General features: G+C 42.4%; 1 protein-coding gene across 1 annotated transcript in view; it reads right to left on the bottom strand.

Moving 5' to 3' along the window:
• The window catches only part of LOC131472235 (dedicator of cytokinesis protein 2), an 84,030-nt gene that overhangs the window by 48,919 nt on the left and 22,906 nt on the right, over positions 1–12,205 (bottom strand). The window contains exons 24-25 of the mRNA XM_058649191.1: positions 12,013–12,119; positions 545–687 (exon numbers count right to left, since the gene is read on the bottom strand). Of these exons, the coding sequence (XP_058505174.1) occupies positions 545–687; positions 12,013–12,119 (250 nt within the window). The remainder of the gene's footprint in view (positions 1–544; positions 688–12,012; positions 12,120–12,205) is intronic.

Raw genomic sequence — 12,205 nt, 5'->3', positions numbered from 1 at the left:
AAATACACACTTGGAGCTGTGCTGGCATCAGATTGGGTCACTCGAGTTTGCTCCTAATGTGATGCCTGAGGATGTGATTTTGTTTCCCACTGACATTTGATTGTCAGTGGGAAACAACATCTGCCACCAAGTGAGTGGGGGGGGGGACAAAAAAAAAAAACACATTTCAGCAGCGAAATGAATCTTGGACATTGTAAAGGGTTGAGATTGCTGTGTGCATGCTGGGTAAATCTGTACGGATGCCCTCGGAATGAAAAAGTCTCGAAGGAAACGAGAGGAGAAACGAGGTAACAATGTAGAGAGAGTGTCTTGCTTCAGGTAGAAGCAATGGTTGGAGTCGCAATACAGTGAAACAATGTGCTCTTAAAGATCTACTGTAAAACAAATCTAGTCAGTATATCTGACCTATAGGTAATTGGATCCCAGGTTGTTCTTTAATATCACAGCACAGTTTACAAAGATCTACTCTAAAACAACCCAGAGGACTAAAAGCAGCAAAAGACACTCTCTTGTGTCTTACTAAAAGGCTCGCTGTGTGTCTCACCACATTGTGCCGGCTGAGGACTTCCAGAATGTTGTTGAGCAGCTCCAGACTATTTCTCCTCTCGTCATGAGGGCCATCGGCCATACTGGCCAGCGCCCCACTTAACTCCCGCAGCATCATGGGTAACAGCACGTCACGGCACTCTGAAGAAACAAAAGCGCACATGGTTGAACATGACTACTTTGATGAGATGTTCACTAATGATGACCTGTGAGACCATCCTTATAAAAACCCAGGCAACTCACTAACACAGTTCAGTTGTCATGACGCTAAACAGTTTCTGGTGGGATTTGAACTGGGGACCCAGCAAGTGCCCAGCAAGCTGTTTTCACATGTTTCATTGTGTGTCACAAGCAGAAATCTCATTCAGGAGGAACATTTGTGAACTGCCTGCAAGTGACAAAAGTGTCAGTTTGTCTTGAACAATTGGTGCTCAGCCATTCCATGAATCCTTTATGGCATACGGTCATTTTGTGAATTACAGCAAATCTCAATAGCAAATGAACTGTAAAAGTAAAGGTGGAGCAGAGAAACGTGAGAAAGGGTGTTCAATTTCAGGTCCTTTCATAAAGTCGTGACCACTACAATTGCCTGAATTTTATTAGGTTAATAACATTAAAAAAAAAGAGTTGGGGGGTTTTTCTTCATATTTTAATAAGCTTTTTGAATGTGTCATTAATCTTTCAAATGATGATTTCCTGTTCAGTTTAGGTTGATATTAGAAGTGTGCCTTACAGACCAAGCATATGATGAAAGAATGTGCTTACACGCAATGCCCATTAAAGGTTAAAATGATTATATTACCATTTTATTAAATACTGATTGATTAAAAGCCAAGTGTAAGTGAAAAGACAAACCTCACCACAATTTTTGGTTAAAAATTAAAGTTTCCTTTGCTGGGCTACAAAGAAAGGGTTTAAACCCCCATATAATTCCTTAATAGCACTGAACTGATTACAAATTCAAACAATTTATCTACAGCAGACGTGCATACAAGCATATAGTTACAATAAATCTAATTCTGTAAAAGTCGAGTAATGCTAATGTGAACATAAATTAGACCACTTTGTTGTCAAAATGCTCTCGTAATTTGGCCAAGTTGGCTCTGAACGATCCATCACTCTCAAGGTCAAATGCAAATCTTCAACCCTAAATCTCAAGTTGCTCCAAAATTATCTAAAACTATACTACTACTTTTTTCCTAAAATTGTCTTTTTGGGATGTCTCTCTTTTTGTCATCTGCGTCTGTCACCACATCACTTCTGTGCTGTCGTAGCCGCAGGTAGACAGAACCCATTAAACGCTCATTTGGGCCGATGCTCATTAAGTCCATTAGAAACTGACCCGGGCCCACGCGCCTGCTGAGCGGACTGCCGTCACAACACTCACTCCATCACACGACGAGTCATGAGTCACTGAATGTCCTCAGTGACTCTGAGAAATGGACGGGAGGAGAGGGAGACTGAGGAGGAGCCGGCACAGGTAGACGGAACGGGAGAAGGAGGAAGTTTAAATGAGGCATTGCGACAGGCCGGATGACAAATGCTGTACCTCTGCCGCACATTAAAGATAAGAGGTAATAATTCAAAAACACAAATTAAAAACTATCAGATAATCTCTCTGTGCCCTTTAGAAAGTGGTGTTTTAGGAACTGCTCTGTGTTTTTACAGGGAAGTCCTAATAACCTGTTTAATCCCTCAGAGCAGAAACTCATCATCCTCCATCCTTTCACATTTTCGCAAAACAATGGCCCGTGTTTTACAGTGCATTTGTGTGCGCTCAACCTCAATAATTAATCCATCGGCCTTCCGGGATCTGGATGTTACATTAAAACTGTAGAGAGCTCAGTTCCACCGGTGAAATGACCCCAAAGCCACCTGCTTCTTTTGTCTCTATTGATTTTAGAAACAAACCCAGCTGATATTTCTAGGTGCAAGTATGAGGAATAGGGAGCAGATGAGAGGTCGAGAAGGTTATCTTGTTGTGTTTTTGTTTCGCATGTGTCAGGACCAGGGGATAAATAATAGAGATGAAGTTCCACGCTTTGGAGATTGAATAATTTGTCACATTTTACGTGTCGTAGTTACTTAATTGGAATTGGAAGTCTTCAATCCAGGCAACACATAAAGTGCTGCCTTTAAAAAGGGGGGGAGAGACGACTGCAGTGTAATAGAGAATTGATGGTCAAGAAATATTTGAAACTTAGGTAAAAATGGAATGTTATTTAATCATAATGGTTTGGCTCCACCAGGAAATGTTAGTATTTTTCTATGAAAAATTCAACAAAGTGAAACCAGGGTCCATCACTTTTTTAATTTTTTTATTCTAATTTATAGAAATATCTTAGACATGAAACATGAAGTGAAGCTAATACACACTTGATGAAGAAGTTAAAGAATAATTACTTGCAAGTTGCTGGTACTGTATGATAGTGATAGGATAGTTCAGGGCCAGTGCAATACAACCAATAATGAAATCATGTTCATGTTATTTTATTGTATTTACTACTATACATATAATGATACTATTTATTGCAGTGTTGAAAAATAACAACGCATTCATAATCGTAAAAACCATGAAACCCTGCCTTCTCCTCGGACAATAAAAAGGTACCAGACCCTTTTTCCCCCACCAACACTTTCAATACTGTGCACTTGTGGGAGCCTGCGTGTGCAGGATAAGAATGTAACCGTCAATCTCGCCAGCAGCCGCTTCTCATCTTAAAATTCTGAAAAACATTGCGGGGAACCAGAAGCATCCTATAGTTGACTCATTTATGGAACCCTGCTCTAACAGATCTGCCTGCATGTGCATCATCGGTTTTTGATCTCAACTTCTACTGCCTTTCAGATCACCTCTAGACTGCCTGAATATAAACATCAAAAAAGAAATGATGAAGCAGGGACTGCAATGCCGCTTCACACTCTGAGGCCGATTGCCTTTAGTCATTGATGCAGAACACTGCCCTCAACCTAACAGGTATTTCTCGTGCCTTGCCTCAAATAAAATCAAGACTGTTATTATCCACTGTTTCAGCTTGAACGGAAGCCTTTGCAGAGATTCCTTTGAACTGCACTGCGGGCCTAGAGGATACTGAGTAAAATCAACCGGCTGCAATGGAGTGCAGCAGGTCTATAGGTCATATCTAAATTTCCCATTTGAAACCACTGCTATTTGAAGGAATTCCCTCTCTCTTCAGCACTAAGCAGTATTTGTCATTTTTCCTAAAAGCAAATGACGCATCCTCGCCACAGATCAAATTATGGCTGCAATCAAGCACACTGGATACCTGCCGCGTTCCCTCTTAGACTTAATAAAACAGATATCGCAAAAGAGCACATACTGCAAGTGCACAAGCGGAGCCTCTTTCTTATTTATTGTCCCTCCACACACCTTCCTTCTGATTCACATTTCTTGTCTTTCTATCACATCAGCATACACAATGTGCGGCAGGTAGGAATAATATTTAATAACTGTTGTGCAAACAGGCAACACTTTGTTGTTGCAAGCTGTTCAAAAGGGGAACCGAAGATAGGGAGCGGGGAAAAATAAAATCAATTTACAAACTAGAAAAGACAGCTTGGCATTGATGCGTCAACAAAGGCTCACATAAGACTTTCCCTGAGTGGCTGCACTTGTCCACTTGTGTCTCTACGTTCCACTCGCCTGCATAACTTAGTTGCGTTTCAGGTGTAACAGCCTGCGGTGCTACACTGCAGAAAATCAATGCAGCCATGTGGTGGAAGAGGGCTTCACCAGCAGGCAATGGCAGACTAATGGAAGTCAAGGTCCAGGGGCGAAGCCCAGGATGCAGTTTCTCAACTTTTTCCCTCATCTAACTCTCACCGTGTGTAGACACGCACACACACCCCACACATCGAGTCTCATTCATACCAATATGTGCGTACGTGCCCAAGTGTGAACCGTCATTTTTTTTTCTTTCCGATTGAGTTCTTCATCTCTGCTTGATGTACAAAGAGCTGGGATTTCTTTACGCCCGTCTGTGAGCGTGGTTATGTGTTTGGGTTATCAAGTTTGTGAGAGCGAGCCGCCACCAGTGTTGGCAGGCTACTGTGGAGAGCAGCTTTGATGGCTCAGCAGCCAACCTCATCCCTCTTCCTCCTCCTCCTCCTCCTCGCCTCCCCATTTTTTTTTTTCCATTTGACATCCAGGCACAATAAACTATAGCACATGATAATGAGATGTAGTCTCAATTTCTAAATGTCATATAAATCTGACGCGTCTTCCTCTCCCTCTCCTCTCTAACCCCCCGCCCCCCCTCCGCGGGTGCCGTCCCTTGCTCTGGAAAAGATGGAGTAATAAAAAAAATGATAATGAGGTGGTTTGGGACCAAGCCAACTCCCCGCGTGGTGATGACTAAACGTCTCTCTCAACAGGTTTCTCATTTCTCCACGTCACGGTGGGTGTCCCCTCTCCTCCGCTCACACTCCATCTTCATATATCGCACCGCTCACTTTTCCCCTCGCTCCATCTCTAAACTGCATTTAAAATTTAGAGCCCCGTCTTTTTTATTTGTATTTCCGTCGTGCCTGCCCGTCCACACTCGTCTCTCTGACATTTTTAATCCCTGGTTCAATCTGGTGCGGTGGTGATATACACTGGGCGTGTGTGATTTGTGAAAGCAACAAAGCTGCCGCAAAAATGCTTTAGGAGAATATTATTTTCATAGAACAGTATAAATTTGACTCGCCTCCGAGGATCAGTGTTCCCCTAAAAGTACAACCCGATAAGTCACAGGTGATAGTGGCAGCGGTAAATGATGGCGACGTTTAAAAGTGCATTTTCCACTGCGAGCTCTGCTACGACGCAGATAAGAACAAATACTCGACGTTTCTCCTCTGATAAAAACACATGGGAAAAACTCATATGTGTGTATGTGTTCATCTGTCCAGACAGAACTGTGTGTGGTCGTCATGTTTACAACGAAAACAAATATCCGTCACGGGGATAACAAGAACTATGTCAGATAATCCCCGAGTTTCACTATTATTTCTTTATTCCCTGTGATGAAAGCATGCATAAATGACCTTTCTTCTTTCTTTCCCTGTTATCTTAGCCACTCTCTATGACTAACCACCTAATTACCACATCTCTTTGCTCTGCTGCTTGTTCAACTATTAAATTAATTGACCAATTAGAGCGTTGCTAGCCTTTGTTGGTAGAGTCGGATCAATTCAACCAAAGGAAGATCAATATTGGGTGAACCCCTTGTGAGGAATCATTTCAGTGGTTTGACTAATGGGCAGATTTATTCCCAGCATCCTCTAAAAGGAAAGTAATACATCTGCTCTCTAGTTAAACTGGTATCTGATATCAGCCTTTAGATTATTCTTGCATTTGTTAAGATTAAAGAAGCCGTAAATCTTTACTCCCATCACATTATAATTATCTCCAAATGCTCTGCAGTTGCAGAGGCAACTGCTGCCACAGCAGGGTCCCACAGGAGATGGTTAAGATTTTTAAAAAAAAGGTCCCACAGATGTTATTTAGCAGTAACTTGAGAACCAGGAGCAATGTTAGTGATAGCACCGAGCTGCTCTGTCATCTGCTCATTTATTGACCACCGTGTCCCTGTTGTTTGCATCAATTTCCAATGAGAACATTCAGACACGAGTTTGGATCAGACTTTGAATGAGACAGAAAGGGAATGTGTGAGACGTCATCAAACTCCGCTCATTTGCCTTTTTTCTTCTACTTGTTTCATCAGCAGCCTCTCCAACTATCCAACTACCATCGATGCAGACACTGAATGACAACAATTAATCCCCCCTCCGTCTCACTGTCTCATCAAAGCCCGAGCATCTGAGTCACCACAGCCACTCTGAGTCAGCCTCTACAACAACAATCAAAAATCATCTGCGGCAGATGGCTCCTCTGCTGCTCAACACTTAAATGGCTGTACAGGTTCTTGACAGTGTGTGGTCTAAACATGCACCGACACACTGTGTGAACACGATTTGACTTCTCTTTAATTGCAGTGTACAGCTCGACCATGCGGATGACATGAGCCTTAATGTGATGTAAGAGGCGCTAATGTTGGGCAACACATCTTTAAAAGACCTTTAACGCCCCTTTAATGATCCAAACATTACATTCAAATCATGTCTTTCATAGATGCTTATGTAAATATTGTACTTTCTAACACTGGGGTGGCCCGTGGCCAAGTGGAAAGGGAACTTGGCTTGTAACTGGAGGATCCCCACCAGGTTAAAAAGGGCTGGGGTACCCCATTGCTCCCCGGGCACTACTCCTAATTCTAGGATGGGTCAAATGCAGAGAAATAATTTCCCTAAGGGGATTAATAAAGTATAAGATTTAGTCACTTTTCAAACTTTCATACAGCACATCCGTATGCTGGCACAGCCGTCAGGAGCAACATGAGGTTAAGTGTCTTGCCACAAGGACACATAGGCATGTAGACAAGCGGAGCCGGGAATCGAAACCACAGCCTTTGAGTTAAAAGACAACTCGCTCTACCACTGAGCGACCGCCGTCCCCCACAGTGCACAACGCCGCGCCGTGCGCCCAAAACGTTGCAGAAACATTTCTAAATCTGAAATCATTCTGTAGAAAATACAAGAACTTTGAACATCAACAATAGATCTCAAGACCCTGTTTCTTTCATGTTATTTCCTCTGCTGAGCCAGGAGGAGAGGAGAGGAGAGGGTCATTTTGATGCATGCCATTGTTTTTTAATGATTAAAATGTGTCTGTATTACAATAATGAACTATATGGACACTTAGGGGATCACCATACAACCCAGCTGCTGCAGAGCGGTCAGCTTTGACAACATCACTAACCAGCTGCATGGAAGAATTACATAACGCAATCACGTGTGACGGCCGCATACAAAGACTTACTTGTCTTCAGATTCCACACAGAATTGGACAAAGAACATTTTTCATCCGCTTTGAGAGAAGAAAGCGGATCTTAACGCCACCTGATTTTACATTAAGCGACACAAAGCAAAGGAGTTTTACCTTGATTGTCTTTATCATTTAACATGGTCAGACCCTCACGTGACCTCTCACACTGCTGTGAGGACAACCAAGATCACTTAGCACTGATTAAACCCCGATGATGATAATTGTACAGTACATCACTCATCCATAATGATGAAGCAGTGACATGCATTTGTTAAGTAATAGCAGCAGGGAGAAATACGGACTTGGGTGCGAACAATATCAATAAAACTATATAATGCGTTGCAGTAAAATGAAAGCAATTTAAGTAATGAGACTGTGGCGGTTTTTATGAATTGATCGAATAAATTTTAAACACAATTACACTTGTATTGGCACGGGCTGCTTTTTTTTTAAATTGACTGCATTATCAGATTTTCCTATGCCTTGTTGTAGAGATACCCAGCTGTAACAGATAATCTTACAAGAGTATTAGACTAAAACTCTTGGTGGTTTTCCTTTGACCTGTCTATTGTGTACTACAGAGGCACGGAGGGTGACATGATGGCAGTCTTCTCTCCAGCTGGACAGTTGGATGAGGGGAAATAGTGGCATGGCTGAGGAGCTACAGAAGGGTTAGTGGATTGGATCAGGGTCTTTGACCAGCTTTAGGAAATGAGTGGGCAAACAAACTGACAGACTCATCACTCTGTTGATCTGATCTTTGCTCTCTCTCTCCCTCTCTCTCTGACCTCTTGTTCTTTTTTTCTCCCGATGGTCTAAATCTAAGTCATAATGCTTTGTATGTGCCTGTGTGTGTTATATGGTATGCACTTGCCACGACCCACTGAGTGAGAGAAAAGAAAACATCCAGCCCCATCAAGCACCACCAAATAAGAAAACCAGGAGACATCACCATGTTTGACACAAACGCACACAGGATTTAAATCAGGGTTGGGGGGGGGGGATGTCTATTTGTGACCACATACACAAGACCTTATAACAAAAAAAGTGAAAAAATAAAAAAGGTTTTCAGTTGTTATTTCAGTTGTATGGTGGAGAAGGGTGGACAATAAGTGAAGGTTTAGCACCAGACACACAGCTCAGAAGAGGTGTACTTGCTCTTGTAAATGGTCGTTTTTGGAGTAACACGTCACTTCTTATTCACTTTAAAAGTCAGGTTGAGCACCTGGATGTATTTGCATATTGTAAAGTGCTGTTATATAGCGGCGGATTTACCTGGAGGCATGAAAACTGATGCTACTCTGCAAAGAAAACGTGTGTGTTTCAGTTCAGTGACCGTGATCCGTCAGCTACTTCATTACTATAACATTCATCATTGCTGCTGCACGTGCAACAAGCAGAGAGTACGCACATGACACAGCTACGAAGGGAAGCCTACTCTGCTACTTTTATAATGCGCCATTAAAAAACAGAAATACTGCACCACTGGCTTCAGAACAGCCACAAGGCGAAGTGGTGTCTAGCACTGCGTTCGTATCCCAGTCTGCCTGACGACCTTTCGATATGGTTCATTTTGACCCTCTAAAATGACCGTAGATGTGAATGGTTGTTTGTCTCTGTGTGTTTGCCCTGTGATGGACTGGTGACGTGTCCAGTGTGTGACCCGCCTTTCGCTCTATGTCAGCTGGGATTGGCTCCAGCTCTCTGCGATCCCTCATGTGGAGGATAAAGTGGTAGACAATGAATAAATCGCTTCAGAGCATTTTTCTTTTTTTAAAAATGGTACAATGATTTTCTGCTGCCTCGAGACAGCAAAGCACCAACACTGTAGCCGACTGCACCTCACTTTAAGACAAACATGCCCATCGGTGTCAGATGGGTGCTAGTGCATTTTTATTGCATTCAGAGAGAAAATGTCAACAGCCCAAAAACCCTTGTGGACACACAAGCTTTCACCCAGTGATCTAAAAAATAAATGAAAAGCAAAGAATGGTTTAAATACAAAGTGTCCAAATTACAATTTTACCAGGTTAACTTTTTAAAATGAGGCCATTTGATTTTTTTCAATACAGTAAAAAAAAACAAAAAACGAATGATCCATAAGACTGTTCATCTTCTCTCTCTGTCAAACAAGTGGAAGCAGGTGATCCCCTGTCATTCTCATGCGCTCTCTCTCACACACACACTTCCATCATCTAACCTCTGCTACACTGCCAGTGGCATGACATTTTCCCCAGAGAGTCAAAGAGACAGGTAGAGTTATTAAATATGGATTGCAGTGCAGTGATAGGACACCAGGGGCCATTAGCCATCATAAATATGTAATTTAGCTCTGCTGCATATTTCAGCCTTCAGGACGAATGGAAAACCCGAGCACACAAGGCCTTTGATTAGCCGCCCGGTGCTAAAATGCATCTCAATTAGTCTGAGCGTCAGCTGGGTGTTGATAGGAATCAAATGGGCCCATGTATCAATGAATAAATAAATAAACAAATGAATGAATGAACAAATACAAATAAATAAATATGCCGTCTCCCCAGGGGGAAGGGGATGGGAAAGAATCGGAGCTGGTTGCTAATGATCCACTGTATGCAGGTTGTTATAGGTTTAAAGTATTGTCTTGCTTTATCTTTCTCAAATCCCTTGTTCCCTCTAGATCAAGAAGCTTCCACTTACTTACTTTCCAAATCACTCAACAAGTATTCTTTGCTTCCGTTTGTTTCATAAAGTTTTCCAATCACCTTCTAATGTTTGCTATGATATCCTATGTTTCTTTTGTCACTTTTTCTACTTTTTGTTCCCATCATTACCTTTCTTGTTACTTTCATTGTTTTTTTTTCCCCCCTCCTCTGCTCCCATTTTTCCCGGTGACAGAGCGTAACTCAGATTGTGTTGACAGTCAGCTAGAGGACCCGAGTCTGTCGTCTCAGGCCCTGGGGAATCAATCACTGGAGCCAGGATCAATAACCGAGGACTGCATCCTGGGCCGGCGACTGACTTTGTTGGCAGCGATTGACTGATGAGTGAGGCCCGGTCTCTACATCAAGTAAAAAATAACATTCCAGCCGTTTGCCCACACATCTGAAGCATGCACCGTTGCACAAATACACTCACACTTAGATATAATACTATCAGTCACGATGAATACATACAAAACACGTTGGCAGGTTGGGTATGAGAATGCATCCATGCACACATGGGGCAATGTCAGAGGTGCGAGCAAACGTGCAGCCTCATCGGTGAACCGCGAGTCCGAGACAAATTTCCCCACGGGGACAACAAAAGTATATCGTATCGTATCACATCATTCAGAGTCTACTTCCAATTCTCCAGTATGCACTGCAGACGCCCAATTATGTGCCTCCTCATTGAGTCTGTACTATACAGTAGCACAACATTGAGCCCACTCTATCCATCACTGTGTGGTCCACACTGCCACTTATCAGCTCACCACAAGCAAATTAGACATCCATAATAGGTCTCAATAGAGCCAGGGGTTGAACTAAGACCGGTGAAGGACATGCCATCATGAACGTGTAGTGCTCTTTAAAACTATGACGCCGACTGAATAGCGTGTCCCCAGCCTCATCGAGTCAAAAGCTCACTGTGCACGGAGAGACAAGTGACACATTAATGACAGTAAAACCTCTGGTGAGATGGGGTGCAGACATTAGTTGACGTCGCCTCGTTTTCGTTTGACAGCAGGGTATCACCTGTGACATTAATATGAATAAAGCAGATCTTTGTCCACACTCAACACAAAATACCTACGGACAGCTGCACAGAGTTCCCGGTTTGCAATTAGATTTGTGGACATTTTCACTGCGGGTGAATGTCAACGCCGCAAGGACGAAGGGAAATATTTGCATGTCGTGTTAACTGTCGTGTTATTTTAGCCTCAAGATTGCTGATCTCAAGAGATGCGACTTAAATTGACCTTCTCAATCCGTGTAGAGTTAATTCATTCAGGTGAAAGTAGAGGTTGAAAGTACAACACTATCTTTTAGTTTAAAGTATATTATAGTTGGGTTTTTTTTTTTTTTGTTAAATGCTTAATGCAGCAAATAATTGCAAATAATTGACTTCTTGACACCAAACAAATAATAAAGTCATTTGGGTTTAAGTGTTAGATAAAACAAGATAATTATAAGTCAAAATCAATTGATTTAAATATGTCTGTACATTTTTGTAAATGAAATAAAACACACACACGTGTATTTTAACTGACTAACTGATGCTTTTATCCAGAGTGCTTTACTAGTTTGCCCCGCAGGAAATGGAACGTAATGTCGGCTACGTATTAACGGCACACTTTTATGCACTGTGCGGTATTATGATAGATCCTTGAGAGTAAAGAAGCACCAGACTACAGCAGGAGCAGCTGTGAGCGCAGAAAAGTTACTCACTCTACAACAGACCTTTGAACGTGTCAGCCTTTAGGTGAGGAAGGACGGACCTCACACAGAACAGGTTTGCCAGTTGTTTGAGACCGAGCAAATCTGTGATTAGCACGTCACGCGAGTGTTGAGTTGGCGATTAGTTTCCGTAGCCGAGGAATAAGTGGAAATAGAAATGCGCACCTTGTCTCTGAAAGAGTTGGCTGCTCACAATTTCGGTCATGGAGGTCACCTTCTGTTTGTGCAGTTTCTCAGGGGGGATGCAGGAGTAAAAGTCATGCAGCAGCTGACTAGAGAGAGAGGGAGAGAGAGAGCAGAGGGGAGCATGAATAAATAATCAGACACATCATTACATGGGAAAACCAACAGGTGTGTT

Source organism: Solea solea, chromosome 14, assembly GCF_958295425.1.
Source record: "Solea solea chromosome 14, fSolSol10.1, whole genome shotgun sequence".
NCBI classification, from domain to species: domain Eukaryota; kingdom Metazoa; phylum Chordata; class Actinopteri; order Pleuronectiformes; family Soleidae; genus Solea; species Solea solea.
The sequence above is the reverse complement of the archived record's forward strand: the minus strand, read 5'-3'. Positions and strand labels throughout refer to the sequence as shown.